This window comes from Gallus gallus, chromosome 7 (genome assembly GCF_016699485.2).
Source record: "Gallus gallus isolate bGalGal1 chromosome 7, bGalGal1.mat.broiler.GRCg7b, whole genome shotgun sequence".
Classification (NCBI taxonomy): Eukaryota; Metazoa; Chordata; class Aves; order Galliformes; family Phasianidae; genus Gallus; species Gallus gallus.
The window spans coordinates 22,854,190-22,877,554 of NC_052538.1; the positions used below are offsets into that span (position 1 = coordinate 22,854,190).

Below are 23,365 nucleotides of genomic sequence, written 5' to 3' on the forward strand. Positions count from 1 at the left end.
AGCAACAGCGAACTTTTCCAAAGAGTAATCTAGCACAGTTCTTACAAGCAGCCTAACCCTCCCTCCTGCTCGCTGTCCGGCCACGTTAACCCTTGTTGTGTGGGGGCACAGCCTGTACACCCCGGCTGAGTTCTTACCCCTCGCTCAGGACTGGGGAGGCAGGAAGGGAGAGCTGCAACGCTGCACTCACAGAACGGGAGCAGGGTGGGTGAGAGCAGTTCCCTGGCACACATCCAGCCATCTCCCCGCCGCGCTCACCTTAGGAGCCGAGGGGTGCTCAGGGTCCCCCCACTTTCTGAGGGTCCCGGGCAGGGCACAGCAGTCCCCATCTCCCCAGCAAGACTGCAGGCAGTCTCACCAACAAGCCCTGCAGATGCAACATCCCCCTACCTCCCTAAACTCACAGCTCTCCCACCCAGATGCCCTGCAACCCAATTGCAACCATTTTTCTCCTTTTATATATCCACACATATATTTAAATATATATATATATGTATTTTAAACCGTGCAGATCCCAACTATTTTCCCCCCTGCCTCTCTCCTCCCCATCCTCGCCTTCCCCTTCCCCCTCCTCCTCCCCTTGTCTCTCCTCATAATATTATCCTTGATCACTGCCCGGGGTTTGAAGCCCAGAAGTCAGAAGCTGCGCACCCCACCCCCACCGGCTCGAGTGTGCACTGATAGGGCCCTGGCTGCTGGCACCCAGTCAAGCTGAGGTGTCATTGGGATCTCAAATTGCAGCTAGGGGCTGGCAGGCAGCCAGGGGCAGTCTATTTAAAAGACAGCCTGTTCTGCAGTATTCAGTCTCTTTAGAAACTTCTCCAGGGGAAAAGTGTTGGGAGATCTACAAAGTGGATTTTTTTTTTTTCCTTTTTCTTCTTTTTTTTTTTTCCTTCCCTCTTTCTCCCCGTTTTTTACCGCTCCTCTGCAGACTTTCCAACCAAACACTTCAATTTTGCAGCAAACTTCTTTTTTTTTTTTCCTTTTTTTTTTTTTCCCTGCCATTTTGGGGGGCTTTTTCTCTTTCTCCACTTTTTTTTTTTTTTTTTTTGATTTTTCAAACCTTGGAAGAGGAAAGCGAGAGGGTTGAACAGAGCCGATCGAAACACCACTTTGCTTCATACCACGCTTCCCAGCAGCTCGCTGCGTCGGGAGAGACTTCTCCTCCTCCTGCAGAAGAAGGGGGAGGGAAGGGGAGCTTTGCATCCCCTCTTCCTTCTCCTGCGCTTTTCTTTTCTCTTTTCTTTTCTTTCCCCCTCCTGACTGCTTTGATGCCATAAGAGCAGGACGCTGTGTTTCAAGGAACTTTGCTCCCTTCCCAACCTGCCTCCTCCCATCCCTTTGGGTGCGTGTGTGCGTGTGCGTGTGTGCGGTCCCATCCCACTCCCCAACCCCTGCAACCTGTAGGCTGCAGCTCCCCGTGCAACCTTCTCTCCCTTTCCCTCCTCCTCCCCTCCCTTTCTCTTTCTGCGCTCCCGCGGATCGCCGTGCAATTCCCCATTTCCAGAGGAAAAAAGAAAGAAAAAGACCCAAAGCAAACGTAGACCCTCTCCCACAGCCAACAGAAAAGCGGGAGGCTCTCGCACCCCGAAAATAACCCTCAGCCTGGGGTGCCCGCAAGCAGGGGCTGCGCCTTCGGCCCCTTTTCTTTTTTAAATCCTCCAGTTTTCTTTTTCCTTTTTTTCCTTCCCCCTCCCGGAGGGGCCAAGCGGGAAGCAGACGTCCCCCGCCCCCGCCGGCGGCAGCCCCGCGCCCCGTCCCGCAGCATCCATCCCCCCGCCGCGATGCTGCTGCGGCTCCTGGTGCTGCTGGGCGCCTGCCCGGGGCTCTCGCGGTGCCTGGGTTCCTTCGTTCAGTGCGAACCGTGCGACGGCAAAGCTCTGTCGCTGTGCCCTCCGCCGCCGCTGGGCTGCGAGCTGGTGAAGGAGCCGGGCTGCGGCTGCTGCCTCACCTGCGCCCTGCCCGCCGGGCAGCCCTGCGGCGTCTACACCGAGCGCTGCGCCCGAGGACTCCGCTGCCTGCCCCGCCAGGGCGAGGAGAAACCGCTGCACGCCCTGCTCCACGGCACCGCCGTCTGCCTCAGCGAGAAGAGCTACCGCGAGCAAGCCAAGGCCGGTGAGTGCCCCGCGGCCGAACCGCCGCTCCCCTCCGCGCCCATCCTCCCGCTGCCCCCCTCCCCTCCATCCCCGCCTGCTTTTCCCTCTTCCGGGAGCGCTTCCGTACCCTCCCGCTTTGCTTTTCCGCCCTCCCGGCTGCTCCCTTTCCAGCTTTCCGCTTGCTTTTCCACTCCCTCCCTCCGCTTGCTCTTCCCTGCCCCCGCCGGCCGCTTTCCCATCCTTCCGGCTGCGTTTTCCAGCGTTCCAGGTGCTCTTCCGTGCCCCTCGCTCGCTTTTCCACCTTTCCAGCTGTTTGCCGTCCTTCTGCCCCCTTTCCATCCCCAGCTGCTCTTCCTTTCCCCCTCTCCACCGTGTTCTTTCTGGCCGCTCTTCCATCCCCCTCCACCACCACCACTACCAGCTGCTTTGCCATCCTTTCAGCCACATTGCCATCCTTCCGCCCCACTTCTCCCTCTCTTTCTCACATCCCCTGGCAGCTCTTCTGTCCTTACTGCTATTTCCTCATCCCTTCCTCTCCCCTCTCCTCTGTCGGCTGCCTTCCCAAGCTCCCAGTTGCTTTTCCAGCTTCCCAGCTGCTCTTCACCGCTACCACTTCCCCTGGTTGTTCTGCCATCCTCCTATTGCTTTACTGCTTTCCCAGCTACTTTCCCGTCATTCTGACTGCTCTTCCACCCCCCCAGCTCTTTTTACATCCTCTCAGCTGCCCTTCCGTACCTTCGTGCCGCTTTACCCATCCTTCCCACCCATGCCCTGGCTGAATCTCCTGTTGCATCATCCCACATCCCCCTGTCCATCGCCTCCGGGCTGACCCATCCCCAGGAGAGTTTTCTTCCCCCACTTCCCAGCGGCATCCGAGTCCTTTCGCAGCTGAATCCTTTCCACCTCTCCTTCATCTCCATCCTCGCCCTCTCCCTGACCCCCTTTCTTGTCCACCTTGCTCTTGGGCTCTGCAGCTTGAGCTCCAGGGGATCTTTCTGGGCAAGGCATCCCTTGCATCCCCCAAACCCTCCCGCTTTGGCGCTCAGACTCCCTCTTTCACCTTGTTGCAGCCTGCTCCTGGCTGCCTGCTGCTGGACGTCTTTGTTGGGCAAAGGGCTTTAGCACTGGGAGGTGAAAAGAGCAGGTGCATTAGGAACAGGGAATCCAAATGCAAAAAAAAAAGAATGACAGTGTAGCTAACAGCCAGAAAGAACACATTAAAAACAAGTATGAAGGCTGGCATGGTAGCAGTAGCGCAAAGCCAAGCTGAAATGCTTGCACCTTGCACGTGACAAAAGCACGAACGCAAGTGCTGCTTCACTCGGGCGCTCGCTGCGCTCCCATTGCAGGATCTGTGGCTGCTTCAGGGTTGGTTCCCCCTACGCAACACTTCTGTGTTTCTGCCATGGCATGCAGGGGGGCAGGGAGGTGTCAGAGGGACCCAGGAAACCAGTTGGCAAGAAAAAAGAAAAAAAAAAAGCAGAACCGAGGCTCCCCAAGTCTTTTTGGTCCAGGAAAACATCATTTTTGCTTGTTAGCAGGCTGCTGCTTGTACCAGCACAATGCGAGTCCACTCCTCCTTTCTGGCACCTAATAAATCTCGATGTGTTTAGTATTTTTTCCTTATTGCTACTTGTGCTGTTATGCGCCATCCTTCAGAGCAAACACAATTGCTGTGTGTATATACATTGACACATCACTTTCCCCACACCACATGACTGAAGGTATCCATCCTCCCCTAAAACTGACCAGAAACAGCAAAGTTGAGCTCGGCCTTCTGTGGGGGACCTGGACGGAGCAAGAGCCACAGGGCATTTGGGGAGCAGAGCAGGAAGCCAGGAGCCCCTTTCCTATCCAGGAGCGCAGGAGGCAGCGCAGAACCCGCTCCCAGATGAGCTATGCAGAGCATCCCGCAGCGTGTCACCCGCTGTGTTTATTTACCTCGGCTGTATATCCGGGAGGCAGTGTGCTCTGGGACAGCGAGCCCTGCAGTGAGAGCAGAGCTGAGCCTTGCACACATAGCCAGGGTGCCTCGTGTGGTCTGAGGCACCCAACAAAGCTTTGTCTTTTGGCCTCTTGCATGAATCTCCTTACGTTCCACCTGCCCAAGGAGTCTGGTCCTTTAGCAGGTGCTCTGCATGCAGAGCGTGCCTGGTCCCCTGGTAACATTGCTGCTTTTGGTTAGCTTGGGGTGGGAGATCCCTTGGAAGGAACAAAGAGGGCAATAGGACGGAGGGTGCAGGTTTGTTGCAAAACCACTGTTGGCACCACCCGGGCTTTGAGTTTGTACTCCCCGAGTGCCACAGGGGCTCATTGCAGTGGGTTTTGGTTGAGCTCCGGTGGGGGAGGCTTTGCAGGAGGCAGAGCGGCAGGTTTCTCCCCAGCTTTGCCAAAAATAAAAAAATACATACAAATAAAAAATAAATCAGGAATTCCTGAGGATGGGAGAAGGAAAAAACTCCCTTGGCATTCGGCTGGTGGCGTGTGAGAACAAAGTATATTTTCATAGGCGTGTTCCTAAGCAACGGGGCAAGGAAAGAAATGAAGTTTGACTTGAACTCTCCGGCCTCTGCCAGTTTGGCCAGCAGCACAAGGACTGTGTGCTGGGGGAGCTGGCCGGGCCCGCCGATCTATCAGTGACCAAAATTGGCCCTGAGCTGCAAACTGCTGAGAAAGAATCAGCACTCTGCAAGATGAACTACGGGACAGTGGCGAGGACAAGATCCGACTTTCTGTCTGTTTCTATCTATTTCTGCGCTCGTGCAGGCTGAGCTGAAAATCACAGATGCTTTCCTCCTTATAGCCAAGGTGGAGGCGCAGGGAGAACAGTGCAGGAGCACAGGGCTGGAGGCAGGGCTTGGCTCTGCTGCTGAGCAGATGTTTTGCGTGGGGACAGGATGCTCCCGGGCACCGTGCCTCAGTTTCCTCTTCTGTGAGCTGGGCACAGCGGTGCTGAGGAACGCTATGCAGGATGTGCTGCTGGCTGGCGAACGGGTCGGAAATGAAAGCAAATGTAGGATTAAAGGGCTTTGGTAATGCTTGTTTTAAGTAGGCTGATGTGTAGGTAGTGACAGGACGGTCCCTGTAGTCCTGGCTGGCACAGCAGCCAGACACTGTCCTTTACCGAAAGCCAAACACCGCTGCTGCGCTGTAATTGACGTTCCTGGTTAAAAGAAAAAAAAAAAAAGAAAAACCATGAATGAGCTTCATTTATGGCACAAGCTTCAGGATTCTGGGTTTGCTCTGTTTGGTTTAGGTTTTGTTTGAAACTCACCGCGTCTTTCCATTCCGCTGCCCTGTGCTCCCGCCAGACTTCCTCCTGCTGACACAGCAAGGTCAGGCCGAGCGCCGGGAGCACGGGGCACCGAGCGCAGCCTGCCGCCCCGATCGGGCTGGTGGAAAAACAAAGGTTGTCAAATATTTCCTTCTCCTCTGCCGTTCCTTCTCTTTCTAGAAAGCAAGCGAGACTTGGCAGGTTTCCCCACGAAACCGTGAGCCAATGATAACCGGGAGGGGAAGGGAGGAGGGGGGGGGGGGTGCAGAATTAGCGCTAAGAAAATTGCCTTTGCTGCGTCAGCTGGAAGCAGAAGGAGGAGGAGGGCTGCAGAGCCCAGGTTTCCTGCAGCTCGCGTTGGGTGCAGTCCCTCATCAGCCCGACACGTTCCCCACCCCTCTTCTCTTCCCCCTCCCTTGGCTTGGCGATGCAGGATGTGGACACAGGGTTTTGGGGTGGGCAGCAGCTATGGGATTGGGGTGCAGTGCCAAGCACAGGGTCCTTTGTGCAAAGAGCTTCCGACCTGTCAAGGCAAAAGCTATACAACAGGCCTGCAAAGCCTCCTGTCCAAAACAGGAAAAACCCCATTTTTCTTCTCATCTGAAGTTTCAACAACAATAGTAATATTTTTATAATAATAAAAAAAAAAAGGTGAAATCCATCAGGTGCCAGCAAGAAAGCTGGGTTTCTGTGGTGTGCATGAACGGGGGTGGGAGTGGTGGGGTGGTTCAAACAGGAAAGGAGGGGCCTTGGCTGGAGAGACTTTTCGGCAGCCTGGTTTCTAAGGAAGGAGCAAGAATATTAAGTAGCTGATCCAAACGAAATTCCTGCCTGGTGCCAGCAAAGTTCACCGGAGCAGAGACGTGGCTCTGTGCGTGCGTGCGTGCGCGAGTGATGGAGCAACTCCAAGCTCCCGCGCACGGCTGTCAGTCTGGACCGGCTCCCAGGGAGCCCGCCCGGGGCTGTACCACTGCCTACAGTGCCGGGGCTGGCCTTACATGGGAGCCTCTGCAGCTAGGAGGGATGCTGGAGGCAGGCAGTGTGCCTCCTGCCGTCAGTGCTCGCGTACCAGCATCCCGTGCCCGGCACACGTTTGGCACACGCATGTCGGTACAGCAGGGAGGAGGAGAGGCAGTGAGTCGGCTGTACTTGCACACAGAGCACGGTGCTCTGCTTCCTCCTAACGTCCGCTGCGAGCTCTGCTCGCTGCACTGAGCGGCTCTGCGCCAAGTTGTTATGGCAGTGGTGGCTCCCAGTGCTCCTTACCCAAACTGGGAAGGCTGGGAGCTGAGGACAAGCTGCAGAGAAATGTTGTGACTTGTTTTTTCACTTGCGCTAACTCAGGGCAGGTAAAATGGCCCGTGGCATGGCAAATCTTGCCTGTTTTTTTTTTTCCCCAAGCTCTTAGTAGTGCTAATTCAAGGTCAGACATAAATGAAAGGGGAATTCGGTTTGAGCACACCTGCCCCTCAACGTGGGCTGCTGAGCAGGAGAGTTATTATGCGCAGGGAAGATACGCATGTGAACATACACATACATGTACCCGTGTTCACACACCCACACACGCCTGCACAAGCATTTAATGTGTGCAAACACACACACAGCATTTTTGTCTCTGGAGGCAGAATGGTTTTCTGGAAGCACGCATAGATTGCTCTTACGTGATTCTGCTTAATGACTAGAACACGGGTGTTTGGCCATAATGATCAGATAGTGACACACAGAGCAGCCTACCCCTTTCTCCCACTGAGGACTGAGAGATGAGATGCAGCAGGTGAGCATATCAACAGGAGGTAAGGGGAGATAGAGGCAAGATAGTTCTCCGTGCCAGCTGCATGGATCTGAGCTCACATGCCATGCTTGGATGTGGGCTGTATTTTCTGGAGGGACTAAGTCCGTGTAAAGTACTTTGATAGCCTGAGTAACTGGAGATACCCCAGTAAAGGAGCGGACAGGCTGTGGCTTGCTGAGGGCTGTCCATCCACCTCCTCTCTGGCTGTCCATCCATCTCCTGCCCCATGCCAGGACTGGGGAACGCGTGCAGAGGGCTGTGCTGACTGGTGCTGGGAGTCCGCAAGCTTCTGTTTGCCAGGGTAGCAAGATGTGGCCTTTGGGAAGCTGGGAAATGAGACCTGAATTGGGAAAATATGGCAGGTTTGGTGAGATGTGGCAAGCTGAGGACAGGAGAAATAACCTCCAGTGTTGAAGAGGGGCAAGCAGCAGGAAGATAGGGTGCATGCAGAGATCAAAGGTGGCACAGAGAGTTTGGCTTCCCTAGCCGCCTGCATAATAACCATGGTAGTAAAGAGGCTTTTTACAGGTAAAAAAAGATTGGTGTAGTCTGCTTATCCTCAGGACAGGTGTAACAAAAAGCACAAGGATGCTCTGCTGCAAGGAGGAGAGGGCAACCTCCAGGCTGGGTGTCCTCAGGGCTATGTGCCAGAGGCCGGGAGAGCACAGAGCAGTTGTGCTCATGTTCCCAGGCCCCAAGGATGCCACTGCAGATCTCCAGGCACAGGTTACACTGTGTGTCAGCCTGTCTGGGAAGGGTCACATCACATCTGATGAGAAAGTAGTGAAATCCCCTGTCGTCTCCCCACTGAGACGACTCCCCACTCCCCACTCCCCACTCCCCCACCAAACACTCGCTTTCTATTCCTTCAGCTGTGTAGCCAAGGCAACTCACAGCAAGATGTTGTTTTTGAAGTGGCTCTTTGATGGTAGTGATCTAAGGGGACCCCTTAGTGTTTATGTCAATCCACCTGCTCGCAGTTAATCCAAGCAGGAGCCAGCATAATGTGTTTGCAGAAATTTGGGACCCTCAGTGGTTTGGTGTAGGCAAGTTTGCTCTCGAGGAAGCCATTTCTCAGCATGTTCTGGAGGATCTGCTGTCTGCTTATGATGCTTCCAGGACAAGTGTGCAAACTGCCTATCAGTCCATGTCACGTAGCCACCAGCTTCTGGTTGGAGGGCCACGTCTGCCTCAAGCTACATTTGCAGCAAGATCCAAGCTCCACTGGCTGCACATCATTCCCAAGCAAGGCTTGATCCTGAAAGATGCCGTGCATCTTTTTCCCATGACTGAGACCCAGAGCAACGTAGGCACCTAATCCCCTCCGTGGAAGCCAGCTACTTCAGTCCTCGAAAGACCGAAGAGGAAAACCTAGAGATGCTGTTGTAGGATTGGAAAGCATTTAAAAGCTGCCTGCCTTGAGGGCTGTTCTTGCAGAGTTCGGTTTGTTTGCTTGCTGGATGGACACAGCTGGTTCACTGATGGAGATAATTGTTATGTTGATGGAGATAGCTTGTCTGGTTGCTATTTAAGGGGGAGAAGGTAATCCTGACAGATACTTAAGGAAATGATCCTCCAGCTAAACAAGAGAAGGAATGTATCTTAAAGGTAATACTGGGGGCAAAGTTGACCGATAATCACTTTTTTTTTTTTTTTTTTTTTTTTTTGTAAAAAAGCAGTATAAATATTTTCTTTTTTTCCAGTTCGGATGGAAGTTGCCCTCTGAAGATAATTGAATCTGCAGACCCTTTCATTATTCTTGCTTAAGAAATTAGATGTTGTGCATTGGACTAATGATGAAACCCTAGTAATTAAGCCAGTGAATGGTGATGGAGCCTGGCTTTCACTTTTTAATTTAAAAGAGATGCAGGAAAAGTGAAAAGAAAAAAAAAAAAAGGTTTTATTAGGAAATGTCATAACCATGTAGCAATCACAGCAGACATCCACGTGGCCGTAACATTCCCTTTCGTAGAATCATACAATCACCAAGGTTGGAAAAGGCCCACAGGATCACCCAGTCCAAGCATTTCATTTGTGGCTCCCTGCTTTCCTGAAGAAATAGCAGAAGTGGGGGAATTTTTACTGCATCATTTCGTAGCCACTTCAGTATTCGGTTCTTTTATATTATAACAGCCAGGGAGGCTTGAAGTTGTGGGGGAAAAAAGCCAGCAAAGTGCAACAGGGAATTAGTTCTGGGGACACTCAAGACCTGTTAGAGGGATCTGAGTTTCAGGCCCCAAAATGGAGGGCTGTATCCTGTAAACTTTGTTCTATTGAGGAAATCTTGATCTTTTTTAACATTGAAAAGCATCTTTGCATACTGATGGACCAAGAGAAATCGGTTGGGTTATGCCACAGTGCAGTGCAGGGAGGGAGATGGCAGGGAGGGGCAAGAGCAGCAGTTCAGATCAGGCTTGGGCAGGTTTCTTCTTAGCAATATTGTCGGAGCGTGAACATCAAACTTCTGGTACTGTTTTGTGGTACTTCTTAGGTGAGTGGAGAGATGAAATGATGGCAAGGCCTACCCAGCGAGGCATACGCAGTCCGGCTTTCTGACAGAGGGAGCCACTGAGGAAGCAGAAGGGAGGCCTGAGGGCAGAGGTGGAAACCTCATCATTCCAGCTCATAAAAGTCAGGTCGGACAGTACATGTGACGATGTGTCATCTGGTGCTGACACAGAGATGAGCAATGAATGATCTCACGGATCTTTTCCATCTGGTTTAAGGCAGAGCTGTGAAAGCCAGGCTGAAGTCCTAGAAACTCATCCAGGCTCAGCGGGAGGTTGCAGTCATAGCTGCACGTGTGGAATGCTTGTGGGGTTTGACCAGTTCTCATTCAGAACCTCAAACAGGTGCATCTCCAGATTCCATCTAACACACCTTCACCTCCTTCTACAGGGAGGCAGAAAGTTTGGCTTTCTCTTCCTTAAGAAGGAAGGAGGTGTGAAGGGTTGGAAGAAAGCCCCAGCAGCAGTTGCTTTTCAGGTCATCTCAGCTGGTAGCCAGATGAGCAGTGCAGTCCCTTTTGTTTTCATTCAGAAGATGTGAAAGCACTTTTGTTTTCCATGAAGGGATTTCCTTTCTTTTTGCCACAGCTAAGCCTCTTGCAGAAACTGTCAGTAAACAGCTGAATGATGTTTGTCAGGAGCTTCTCCAGATTTTCCTCACTTTTACCATCAGTTACACAGAGGCAGTCATGCAATCTTCTTTCCTGAGTTTTCCTTCTCCACTCTTTTCTGCTCTTAGTTCCTTGGCAGCCTGGTATCTTCTTCGATGCCTTTATTGCAACCGGTGGAATCTGCCACTAGGGTGGATTTGTTGGAAAGCATACAAGACTAAGAAAGACTCAATGATTTCATCCTTTCCAGGAAGTATATCCTGGTCACTATGGTGTTGCAAGATGATTTATTTAGATTTCTCTGGATCATTCTTCAATTCATCTCTCAGATTCTTCCGTAGCTTCAGCATATGGAATGGGAAACATCTGCAGACTCCAGATGATGTGAAGGAAATATCTTTTATCTTCCTGTCATCACTGCATCAGCTACAGGAGCTTTTTGATGTAAATCTGATCCTGAAATACTTCCTTCCTCTTCACCTGCCAGTTCAGTTCCCTGGCAGAAAACTTTGTTCAGGAAATGTCAGGCTGATAGAAGCAGCTATCTAGAAGCAGAGTGCCTGCAATTTTCAAGATGGTGCACATCAACATTACTTAATTGAGATGGATGGATGTTTGTTCATTTTTTTAGGAGGAAGAGGCTAGAAAGTTTCCTAACCCGGTTACTTGTTGGGTATTTTAGTTTGCACCTTACCAAAAATGATTGGATTGCCACTGTGAACCGCAAATTTGGTCACACTGTTCGTTAACCACAAGCCCTCAACCCAACTTTGTGTGCCTTATATACACAGTGTAAACTCTCAAACCTATGTTGAGAACTGACCTCAGTGAGAATTGAGAGCTCTCTGCAGAGAAAGAGCCAAATCAAAGACACCACCTCTTGGTGACCCCCAGTCATTGCTTTAGCATCTTAGGTCAGAAACTGCCCAGCTCACCAGCTGATACCCAAGCTCAGCTCTTCCATCACAGCGTGGATGCTTGGAACCTGCTGAACTAAAAGCTAGCACATGTAGGGAAGGAAATGTTGTCACGGAGCTACCCATATCTAAACCTGCTTTTCTGCTTGCTCCTGGAGAGTTGCTCCCAGGGAGTTTTACTTTGTGGCTGCAGCAAAGAAAGTCAGCTCAGGGAAGTATCATTTGGCACACAACTGCACTGATCCTTCTGTATGCTTCTAGCTGCCACAGCTTTACCTCTCCCACCTCCTTGGCATTTGCTGGCAGTGCAGAGAACTAGTGCTGACCCGGAGATCCGTTCCTACAGATAGGCCCTGTGCTTCCATAGCAGAACTGAACATGAGCTGGTTCCCTTGAGAGCTTCTTCCCACATGCTGAGCTGCATTTCTCCTCCATCCGGCTTTGTGTGAGGACACCAAGGTCATCAGGACAATGATCTCCCTTTCCCATGAATCCTGTGTGAACCTGGGGGCAGCCCAAGCACCTGATATTCACGCTCTGCAGGTGAGCCCTGGCTGATGCAGCAGAATCTGCATCCACAGGTTTCTGCTGAGACATTAATCTCCTGAGAAAAGAGCTGGTCTTCCAGGCTATTTCAGCAAAGCCCAACCAATACCTTGAGAGAAAAAAAAGCCTCAGCATAGTACATCCCTTTGCCATCTGTCTCCAAGGCTCTTCAGGTGTTCCTGAGCATCCTGCTGGGTCTCAGCTTAATAAAATGAGATAAGTCTTAACCTAGGGTTGAGTATTTCTTGCCGTCTGGCTGCTTTTCCATCCCCTCCCTGAGCTTGGTCCCACCAAGCCACACACTTCTCTTAAATATCGTCTCCATAGCACAAGAAAGTGAGGTCCTAGAGACATTCTTCGTGCTGTTGTAGGGATTTAAGGCACCAAAGTATCCCAGAGCTCTTTTCCAAAAGCATCTGTGGTTTTTGGGCTGTGGCCTATGAATTTTTTTGTGGGCGCTTCACAGTGTTTTGACTACTAAAGACTTCCTTGCATCAGTCAGCAGGTCACAAAGGTAATTTGCTTATTTTCACAGCTCTTTGGCTAATTTCCAGTGAAGGAAATATAGAGTCTGCGTTTTCTTAACAGTGCACCTGTATATGTAAGACAGTTTGGCATAGCCTCCCATGAGAGCTGCATCGTAATCTGCAGATAGACCCGTACTGAAGAGGCAATGGGATTTACCTTTCTTAACTTCAGCTTAAGTGAGACCAATGGAGTCATAGGAGGGGAGAATGGGGCCTGCAGAAATGTGATGTTCCACCCTAAAATCAGCACCTTAGCCAAATGATGGGGCTTATTGCAGTTTGGAGGGTGCAGTATCCCCATAGTGACCTAGACATGGCGTTTGACCATCCAAAAGCTTCTGTGTCAGGTCTGTTGTAAATGCCTGTTGCACATGTTATGGACTCAGAGGAGGAGGAATGGCCATCGGCAGAGGTTGTCCTTTCCAAGCCAGCCTGCTGTTTTCCAGCCCTTCTCAGTGTGTGGTGCCTCCTCCCAGTCTCTCATTGCCTTCGAGCATCACCAGCATGCTCCCACGCCGACCCACCACTGAATCCCCACAAAAGCACAAAAGTTCGTCAAAAGTCCAAGGCGTGTTGCAGCTGGCTCTCCTGCAGCCAACGCCCCAGGCTAGTGGAGGGACTGGCTGCAGCCTGCATCCCTGGCCCTGGCTGCTCCTCCTCCTTGGCTGGATGGCCGCCGCGGCCGCCTGACATCACCGCCTGACTTCACCGGGCGGTGGTCCGCGGCAGTGACCCCAGCCCTGGGCATTGTGCCGGAGCCGGCTCTGTGCTCATCCAGACAGGGCTGAGGGGTCATTCATCGCTAAGCTGTAAGTTGTGCCTGCTGTGGGAATGTAGATGAGCTTTTCTTCGTTAGGGTGGTGAATGGGCTGGTCCCTGTGGACTCTGGGGAGCTCAGGAATGCTTTTGCTCAGTTGTGCTCTCTGGCTGCCAAAGGGCGCAAGATGAGCTGACCCTCCTGCTCTGCATCCCATTCCTGCCTGCCTGTTGGGAATGCAAACACCGTCCCCATATGCTGAAGGAGGGATTTTTACTTTCCTTTCTTGATCACAGATGCAAGTGCAGGCTGGAGAGGAACTTGCCTGCCCATCCCAAGTTTTAGCGTGGGTCAGGAGTGGGGACAAATAGGGGAAATACACAAAGTGAATTCTTACCAGCCAGAGACCTGAGCCCAGAATTCCTGCATAAAATCTGATGTCGAGAAAAATAGGTACATCTTTGGCATGACCTACAAGTGTTGATGCTTTTTTCAGGGGCAGCACCAATGCTTCTCCTCTCCCATCCACAAGGAACTGAAGAAAACTGCTTTATGCTGCCCAGCCAGCAGCAGCAGCAGCAGAAAGGATGGAGAGGATGGAGAAATGCTGTTGTTCCCATGCTGAAGTTTAACTAAGATCCCCGTTATGTCTTTCTTAAGCACCTTCCTGCTTAAATGGTGTATTATGTTAGTGCTCGTGCTGTAAATAGTAATAATCATGATAGTAATTGTTGAGCAAGATTGAAGGCAGTGGTTGTGCCTCCAATGTACTTCTTAGGCGCACATGGCCTTTTTTTTCCAGTCTTTGAACAGGACAGCAAGTTCCCTAGCAGTGGCCTGTGGCTGTAATGAGCACGGATCATTAGCAGCAGCAGTCAATAGGTACTTTTCCTACCTTCCTGCCAGAAACCAATGGAAATTTGTTACAAAAATTCAAGCCTCCCAGTCATTTGGAAAACACTTCCTGCTCAGCTCTGCAGTGCGAACGGGCAGGGAGGCAGTGTTCTCACACACCCACGTGCACACATGCACACTGTGTGGGCTTCACATGTGTCCAGAACCTCTGGAGCACGAGAGTGACGGGGCTGGTTGGGGGCCAGGTGTGAGGAAGTACACAGGCTGTCCCGGGCGGTGACTGTCGAGGACAGCAGAAGGAATTTGTGGCTTCCCTGTGACCAGTATTTTGCTGTTCTGTGTCCCTATTACGCTGGAAGGGTGGAAATAGTTCCTGGAGGGAAGGACTGCTAGAGGACTTGTCCTGGCCAGCCCTGATGTTAAGCCTTCAGCCCCTAGGGCAGGGGACAGCCCACGCTCAGCTAAGGGTACCTTCTGCCTCCCAGGGCTGATGGGAACCTGTACAAATTCAGACATCAGCAACACAGCCCTTCTGCTGACCTGAGCCATGCTGGAGCCGTGCAGGTTGTTCTCCAGCTGCTGTCCACGCTTTCCTTGGTTCCTCCATGGACACCTTAGCACCAGGACCAGAAACGAAATCATGAAGTGGCTCTTAGTTGAGTTCAGTCTCCTGCCTTGGCCGTAGGGTCACCATCCCCTTGAGATGGCTGCAGCCGGAGTCCCACCTCCAGGCTAGCCAGTATCCTCAGCAACGTCACTCTTCAGTGTGGCCACTGAGCCTGTGACATCTGCTGAGCAGTGATCTCCTCCCGAGGAGTGTGGAGAAGGGATGACAGTGGTGAGACCCACCCACCTCCTGCTGCCCACTGAGCTGAGACTGAGAGGTGTAGTACGCCCTGCCTCTGCACACAGCCTGCCTGCCACCCAGCCACCAGGTTGGCAAGGTGGATGGGAGTTGGCCCTGGCTGTAGGCAAGAAGAGGCCACGCATCTGGCCAGATGGTGACAGCAGGGGAGGAGAAACTCCTGCCTCCTTCCTGAGTCTCAGGCAGATGCAATTACGGCTCCTTCAGGGAAACTGGGTGTTCCTCCCACCAGCATCTCCTTGGGAGCAGACACGTGGCGGTGTCAATGCTGCCTGCCGTGTGCCTGCCCTGTGTGGCAGGTGGTGGCTGAGGAACGAGCCAGTGGGTAAGGTGGATGATTCTTTGGAGATGCTGGCACGGTCTCAGTGGCATGGTGTGGCTGCAGGTTGATGCAGGTTAGGTGGCTGAGGGGCAAGGAAGGGACTGAGGGTAGCCAGTGCTGCCCCGTCTGTGCCGATCCCCTTGTGGTGACACCATGAAGGTCTCTCACCATCTGCCCAGGGCTTGTCAGGAGTTTGTATGTCAGGGACCTCTGCCCTTCAATTTGTCAAAATTGGCTTGTTAGTATCCAATTAGGGAGCAGATGGACAGGTGCATGAGCTTCAGCCTTGTTGCTGGAGGAAATTAGGTTAAAAATCACCGGAGGGCAGAGAAAAGGGATCTGTGGAGCTCTCACTGGGAGATAAAGACCTAAACCAGGCACTGTTGCTTCCTGAGTGGCTGTCTGCATTCCAAGGGAGTCAAAAGGGGTCTGTTCCATTTGCTTCTTCTGCTCTGCAGGAAGAGCTGGTCTCAGGTGGGAGCTGCGCAGCTTTCAATGCACACCAGCCCTCAGCCCCCTGTGCAGAGCGCAGAGCTCCTTTGCTTCCCATCTGCCTTTGCCGAAAGGGCTCCACGTTAGCCCCTGGCTCCCAGCCTGCTCTGGCTTGCTGGCAGCTTGCAGGAAGCAGAGGAACAAGGTGTTTGCAGAAGCTCAAGTTGCTGACCATATGAGTGAACACAAGCCGCTGCAAACACCCGTTGCACCACGATTCCAGGGGACTGGACACTCTGTGCTGTTTCTCTGAATCCTCGCTGCTGTGTCCTGTTTGTTATTTCAGGGCTGTCCAGGTAACCGTGCCTCTCTTGTTTGTTACTGCGCAGGTAATGAGCTGCAACCTGTCGTGTTATCGTAGGGTTGCCCGCTACCAAAGGGCAACCCAGGCAGATGCCTTAGCAGTCAGTGCTGGGGGGGCTCCAGGGACAGAAGAGGCAGTGTGTCATTGCTGTGGGAGTGCTTGCTCACTGAGGATGTCTCATGGCTTCTTTCAGACCTTGGATCACAGCAGCATCTTGTGGCAAAGTGTGCATTACGGCTGCACTCTGTACATTCCCAATATAATCAATCTCTTCCCTATCCCCTGTCCATCATCCCCTTATAATAGAGGAGTGACTTTGAGGCAAAAATATGGGCACATGAATGTCATGGGGCAAATTGACTAGAAGATCCTGTCCTGGAGATACGTGCGAGTCCCAGAGATGATGGATGGGGTCATTTGTGTTGCTTTGGTAGTTAGGAGGGTGCTGAGTCTGGTATGCTGATCAACCTCCGTTCTTGTGGAAGAATAAAAAAGAAAAAGGAGGCTGCTTTAGTAAATATGTGTCCATGGAAAGCTTCCCAGCTTTGAAAAGTGGGAGCCCAGTGACTGGCCTGTCCCCTCGGCCATCTCCAGGGCCACCCACAGGTTGCATGCACCCACATGCAGCCTGGTGGGGCAGCCATCTGCAGGGGCACTCCTGTCTGCCTTGTTGTCTCAGCCCCTCTGGTGCCTGTCATCCTGCTGCAGTGGCTTCCCCCATGCCTGCCTGCTGGTCCCAGCACAAACCTGGCAGCATCAGTACTGGTCTCCCAGGAACCAAGGGCTGGGAGACCAGCAGCCTCAGGAGGTTTAAACCGTATTCAGATTTAGTCCAGATATAGCCCTTTTTCACTCTGGTGGCTGTACTAAAGGTCACAAGTCAGCTAAGTTTAGACTGTCATCAGCTCTCTCCTATATATATCCGTGTAGGGCTCCTGACTGCATCCATCCGGCACAGGTCATGCTGAGGTGATGTGAGGGGGTGCACGGGGCCACGGGCAGAGCCTAAATGTGTTCCTCCCTTACCCCTGGTATCATCAGTGATAGCTGTGGTCAGGCAGCATTACTCTGCAGCATTGCCTCTGGCTTTACCTGCGTCACTGCAGGCTGTGGACTCTGGTCATTGACTGCAGCATCACTGCCAATGTGTCTGTCCAGCAGTGTGGCAGCTTTGCTAATTGATAGTCCTTGACTTTGGGGTCATCTCATCTTTGAGCATCCCTGGCTTTTGTTCTTGCATCTGCAAGGCTGAGGTGTGAGTTTATCACTTAATCCTCCTGCCATTGCTAAAGAGGGGCCTCTCCCCCACATTTTGTGTCCCCTCTGGACCTCTCTGGATGAGGGATGACCGTCCAGATAACCAGTCGTTCTCTACTGAAACATTGCAAACAACAACGGTGGCCTTGTATGTAAGATCCCATTCTAAACCCCCCAGCTCCTCCATGCCCAGAAGATACTTTCCTGTCCTGAGCTTGGGATCACATGAAATACACACCAAGTCCCAAAAATTAGGATAAAATCAGAAAGGAGCTGGAAAAAGGCTTTCAAGGAGGGCATCCTCGGGCACAGGATTGGGCAAGCAAACCCTTGTCAGCTGCTGGAGACCTGACAGTTCTGTATCCCTTTCCTTCCAGAACGAGAATCCCGTGAGCATGAGGAGCCGACCACATCGGAGATGACGGAGGAGACCTACCCGCCCAAGGCCTACCGGCCCAAGCACGGCCGCCTCTCTGACCTCAAAGCTGAGGCCCTGAAGAAGGACCGCCGGAAGAAGCTGACCTTGGCCAAGTTTGTGGGCATGGCGGAGAACACGGCACATCCCCGCGTGGTCATCCCCGAGCTCCGGCAAGAGTTTGAGCTGGTGGGTGCTGCCCACTTTGCCCTGTGGAAGGGGGGCTGCGGGAGGGCTTTGTGCCTCTGGCAGGGGGTACTGGTAGGAGGGACCAGGGGACATTTGCAGCTCAAGGCTACCTGCCTAACATACCCCATTCCTCCCTCGCAGGGCCCTTGCCGCAGGCACATGGAGGCCTCCCTGCAGGAGCTGAAGAGCAGCCAGAGGATGGTCCCCCGCGCTGTGCACCTCCCCAACTGCGACCGAAAGGGATTCTACAAGAGGAAGCAGGTAAGAGCCCCGCCGAGGCAGGGATGCTGCTCACACAGAGAGGCTTTATTCTGTCACCACCCCAGATGGAGAGAATTAAGGTTTTTCTTCCACTGGGTAATGGGGAGATTGCAGTAAGCCTCTCTAGGTATGATTGCTGGGGGTTGGCCTTGTTGGTGGCTCAGAGCATCATCCAGCCTGAGTCTAGCATCCTGCAGGAGCTGGTGGGGTGGAAGGAAATGGAGAGCTCCAGGCTGGGAGATGGAGGTGAAGAAGTAAAAGAAGCAAAGTGCAAGGCTGAGCCTCAGTCCAAGCACAGAGGAGGCAGTGGAGGGTGGTGGCAAGCTCCTCATCTCTGCACTTGTGTGTCTCTCCCCAGTGCAAGCCTTCCCGGGGCCGGAAGCGTGGGCTGTGTTGGTGTGTGGACAAATATGGCATGAAGCTGCCGGGGACTGACTACCTGAGCGGAGACCTGCAGTGTCACGCATTCGACAGCAGCAACGTGGAGTGAAGTCGCATCCCCTCCCTCCGCCCCATCACCACCCACCCAGGCTCCCTCCCACCCTCCCCTCTGCACCTCCCTGCACCCCAGGACTCCGATTCCTTTCATCTCATGTAAGAAGAATAAAAGAGAGGAAAAGAAAAAAGAGAAAGAGAGGAACAGAAAAAAAAAAAGATAAATAAGGGACAAGGGAAAGGAGAAAGGAAAAGAAAAAAAAGAGAAGTAAAGAAAGGAAAAGTTAAAAGAAAAAAGAAAAGAAAAAAGAAAAGAAAAGAAAAGAAAAGAAAAGAAAAGAAAAGAAAAGAAAAGAAAAGAAAAGAAAAGAAAAGAAAAGAAAAGAAAAGAAAAGAAAAGAAAAGAAAAGAAAAGAAAAGGAGAAAAGAGAGAGGAAAAAAGTAAAAAAAGAAAAGGAAAGGAAAGAAGAAAAGAGAAATACAAACCCTGAAGAGACTGAGGACTCGGAATCTACAGCAGTGTCTTGACAACAAGGACTCAGCAAGGAAAGGACAGAGCCAGAGACAAGCCAGCTTTGGGTGCTCTGCCGTCCCGCACCTCTCCCTGCACTGCCTGCGCACCCCTGCCGCCGAGCAGAGCCCATGCCGACGTAGAAAGCTTTCCAAGTTGGTGATTTTCTAGTAGGGGTTGCGGGCGGGGTTACTTTTTCATTTTTTGACTTTTGATTTTTTGTTAGCTAGTCATTTTCCAAAGGGTCTGGAGAGAAAACCTTGCAGCCATCAGCGTCTCCCCTCCTTGCTCCGTTCCTCTGGAGTTTCTTCCCTGTATCGCTGGGATGCATTCAAGTCAATCTTATCTCCATCCCAAACGACCACCCCGATCCAAGCAGATTTGGACCATGCTGGGAGGAAGAGGGGGAGGAGGAAGAGGAGGAGCAGGATTCACTGCGCACCTGGAGATGAGCTGGGGAGGGACACAAAGCTTCTGCAACGGCATGAATACTCCCCACAGTATTCGTGGACACCAAAAAGAAACAATCCAGAAGGGAGGCATACCCTTCTCAATGCAGCTCCTCTTGACTTGGGAGGTCAGAAATCTGAGTTTTGGACAAGTGAGACTCTGAACGTCACCCATGTGGGTATGGAAGCGTTTGTGGTGTGCATGCATGTGCACAGATGTGACTTCTCCTCCTTGCCTGGAAACCTGCAATTTGAGGGCTTCACTGTAAGCAGGGGGAGAGCTGCCAGACTGAGCAGGGAAGAGAGTTATAGAGCTGTTCCATCTGTGTCAGCTCCATCATTCCCCAGAGTGAAGCAGGCATATATTGGGACAGGAGGACTGGGGACAAAACCCTTCACCACCCTTACTGACATGGTAAAGACCAACTATGGAGATTTTTTTTTTTTTCACAGCCAAAAAAGAATAGTTTGCTCCAGGGGGAAAAAAAAAAGACTTTGTTTTGTCTTGGGTTTTTGTTAAGGCTGGATGATAGCCTTTCCCAGGGGTAGGAAAACACCAGTCTCCATCTTTTGCATCGAGGACACTGCTGACATCTGCCATGGCTGACTCCCTCTGCCGACTCCCCAACCTGCATTGAGCTCTGCGGCAGGTCCTCAGGATGTGTAACCCAGGACCCAAATCCCCATTCAGCAACAGCAGCCACCGCAATGCGGAGACCCACTGCCTCGGGTGTGCTTGGACAGCTGACAGCTGCCTTCCTGACTATTTCATTGGGTTTTTTTTATTTTCTGTATTGGATTCTGGGACTCAATTCCCCACGACAAGGGTCTCCGTGATGGCTGTGCTGGGAGGATGTCCTGCAGTAAAGATGAGTCATGGGGTCTGGGCATAATGGCCCTGGCACATGAACGTGTACCTGGAGACATCTGAATTATGCATCTGGTCATGGGGGGAGGATGCAGCCAATGTGTCCCCCAATGCTGGTCTGAGCCTCCTGGGGCTGGATATGGAAGAAGATGGGGTTCCCAGCACCAGCGGGGCCAGGATGAGGGGGACTGGGTGCTGAGGAGCTCTGTTGGAAGCTTCTCCCCATCACTGGTTCAGTGCCGTCACTGTAGTGTCCAATGGGATGGGATCAACCCTGTGGGCACCCCACAGAGATGCTTGTCTGAATGGAGGGCAGGACTGGATGGCCCCCAGATTTTGCCAACAGACTTCCATGAAAACCCAGTGGGGCACATGTGGAGCTGGGAGTGAGGTGCCTTCCTGTGCCGAAAAGAAGAGGGGACTGCCACCATGCATGGATCTTCTTCCCCCTACTGAAAAAAGAATGCAGGAATGGGGTGATGGGGTAACCCCGGTGCCATGTTGCTGGAGGGGAGCCGGGGCCGGGGCAAATGGAGCAAGGGCAGATCGAGCTGGGTGGAGGGTGAAGGTGGGGTAAAGATAGTGGGAGGTGGAGGAGCCGTGTCAACCCCCAAGGCCACAGATCACCATCAGCGCTGTCTCCTCTCTCCTCAGATTGCTGATCCCAGTACAAAACCCAGTGTTATAGGCCAGTACCACCTTCCCCAGCGCCCTACCTCCTTTCTTCTTCCCTCTCCTTCTTGCTTTTGTTGATTTTTGTTTGTTTTGTTGTTTATTTCCCAAAACTTGAAAGCCTTTGGCTGCAGAGAAAGGAGCCGTGCTGCCTAGGGGTGGGCGGAATGGGAGCGGGCAGAGGGTCGGCAGGTCCACAAGGAACGTGTATTTTGAGGTCAACTCACCTCCCAGAGGGGTGCAGAGCAGTCTGGTGGTGGTCTCGTGGCATGGCCACCACGGTGACACTGGGAGGGGGACGCAGGAGGACACTCCAGCCTCCCAGCGCAAAGTGGGTCCCAGCTGTGGACTCACGGGCACCAGAATCCATTGGGTGGTGACAAAGCACCACCGCTTCCAGCAGAGAGGCAGAGGGACCTGCTTTGCCTTTGGTGGTGGGATAACCAGAACGGACACATCTGGGAGCTGGGTGAGCTGCGGGAAGAGAGGCACACAGGGAGGTGCTGGCCATTTTGCACACCAGTGGCCGCAGGGCTGGAAAAGGCTGGAGCAGGGGTGAGGACAGTCCTTGGACCACATCTCCCATGAGATGTTCAGCAGCTGGGTTACCCCTTGTCTGTACTGCAGTGGCCTTCGAAAACCACTAGTACAAGAGCATTTTGCACTATTTCTCCGCTCTCTTTCTCTTCCCCCTTCTCTTTTTCTCTGCCTTCTCCATGAGAAAAAAAAAAAAAAGGTTTTTTTCCCTTGTTGGTGTTCTTTTTTTTTTTTTTTTCCCGTTTGTTTTCGGTTTTGTTGTGTTTGTTTTTCCCAAACGGAGCATTGCATATTTAACAACCAACAGCTCACCTCGCTTCCAGACCACTGTCCTGGCCCTGGCGAGGAGCCCTGCTCACCGTGCCCCGTCCCCAGCCCCGCCAGCCGCCCACCACTGCCACCGGGACAGACGTCACCGCACACATCACCCACCGTTGTACCACAGTCGTTCACACACCAGATTCCGAGTTTCCTGCCTGTTTTGTTTTGGTTTTTTTTTTTGTTTTTTTTTTTCTTTTTTTGTTATTTTTGTTTTTTTTTTTGTTTTTTTTTTTTTTTACCTTTAAGCAATACTCACTACACATTTTACGGTAGCTTTTTATAGCTTTACATACATACGGTAGCTCTGTTTTTGGTTTGTTTTTTTTTCCCCCCCCCTCCTCCTCCCCCCCCCCCCGTTTTTTGTTTCGTTTTTTTTTTTGTTGTTGTGTTCGGTTGTTGTTGTTTTTTTTTTTTTTTTTTTTTCCAGTAAACGAGAAATAAATCTTACTGGTGGGAAAAAAAAAAAAAAAAAAAGCAGTTTGTGAAAAACTGACCATGGAAGAAGAGCTTAATGCTCTGTTTAGCATTTTGTACTTAAAAAAAAAAAAAAAAATCTCACATTTTATTAAAAAGTGAAGATTGCTGTATACTATTTATTCAACTTATAATTTATGTTACTCTTTGATCTTTGTCTTTTCTCATGACAAAGCATTTATTTAATAAAGTTATGCATTCAGTTAGCTTGTGCCTGACCCTCGTAGAGCGTCTGCGTGCCAGCCCTGCCGTCAGCACGCTGTGCATGGGGGCTCAGCCAGCCCTATAGGTCCGACAGGGCAGGGTGACCTCGTGGCAATGGCTTAGGCAAGCTCTGGACCCCAGAGAACTCTGCTAAGACAGTGGTAAATTTGAAAGGTTGAGCTTAGAGCATCCCTACTGCTGAGCTGTAACTTTTTAGCTGTTTATTTGCAAGGGTGGGGTTGCAGCACCCGTGTTCTGCTGGGTCATGAAGAGAGAGAACTGTAGAGTCACAGAATCATTATGGTTGGAAAGACTACTAAGATCGTCTTGTCCAACCATCAGCCCATGCCTGTGACCGCTCTAGACCATGCCTCTTGGTGCTACATCTACCATTTTCTTGAATGCCTCCAAGGATCTGGTGCCCATGATGCTGAGCACCAAGCTGCTGCCCCAAATCCATCTCAACGCTTCAGGATGTAGTATCTGAGCCTCAAAGCTCTCCAGGCAGTGGGAGGTCCTGCCTAACATCTCGGTGAGCAGGAATGTCCCCATCCCATTCCTTCCGGGTACACGAGCACAGCCAGGCTGAGGTCTTCAGCAACCTCATGACAGCCCTCAGTGCCCCTTCCCACCACCCATATCCTCCCCACCTGCTCACACACCCTTTTATCCTCTCACACACCCCTCTGTCCCATGCCCCCATCCCCACCACCTGCCTCAGCTGCCAGCATCGTTCAATGTGCCCACAGCAGCACAGGAGACAAAAAAAAAAGTCCCCTTTATCCCCACGTGAGTGGCTGGGGCTGTGCTAAGATACATCCCCCATCCTACCTGCACCACCAAGCCTAGCTGCCTGCTCTGCAATGGGCTCCTCAGCCTGGGGCCAGAGCAGTCTGTGGGGCCTGTA

The 23,365-nt window shown here is 51.9% G+C and overlaps 1 protein-coding gene and 1 long non-coding RNA gene across 2 annotated transcripts in view; one reads left to right on the top strand and one right to left on the bottom strand.

Moving 5' to 3' along the window:
* Nucleotides 1-1,755, bottom strand: part of LOC107053888 — a 56,696-nt gene extending 54,941 nt beyond the window's left edge. Inside the window, exon 1 of the long non-coding RNA XR_006939921.1 lies at nucleotides 1,064-1,755. This is a non-coding gene — a long non-coding RNA (uncharacterized LOC107053888). The remainder of the gene's footprint in view (nucleotides 1-1,063) is intronic.
* Nucleotides 803-22,460, top strand: IGFBP5 (insulin like growth factor binding protein 5). The gene is made up of 4 exons (XM_422069.8): nucleotides 803-2,115; nucleotides 17,500-17,726; nucleotides 17,868-17,987; nucleotides 18,346-22,460. Exons 1-4 carry the CDS (start codon nucleotides 1,785-1,787, stop codon nucleotides 18,475-18,477), a joined length of 810 nt encoding a protein of 269 aa, XP_422069.4. The 5' UTR covers nucleotides 803-1,784; the 3' UTR covers nucleotides 18,478-22,460.
* The last annotated feature ends 905 nt before the right edge of the window (nucleotides 22,461-23,365 follow it).

Excerpts from the sequence above, each read along its gene's own strand:
- IGFBP5 (XM_422069.8), top strand. The coding sequence starts at position 1,785 with ATGCTGCTGCGGCTCCTGGTGCTGCTGGGCGCCTGCCCGGGGCTCTCG. Across the intron at positions 17,727-17,867 it reads TCCGGCAAGAGTTTGAGCTG|GGCCCTTGCCGCAGGCACAT; the intron begins GTGGGTGCTGCC and ends CCTCCCTCGCAG. Across the intron at positions 17,988-18,345 it reads GATTCTACAAGAGGAAGCAG|TGCAAGCCTTCCCGGGGCCG; the intron begins GTAAGAGCCCCG and ends GTCTCTCCCCAG.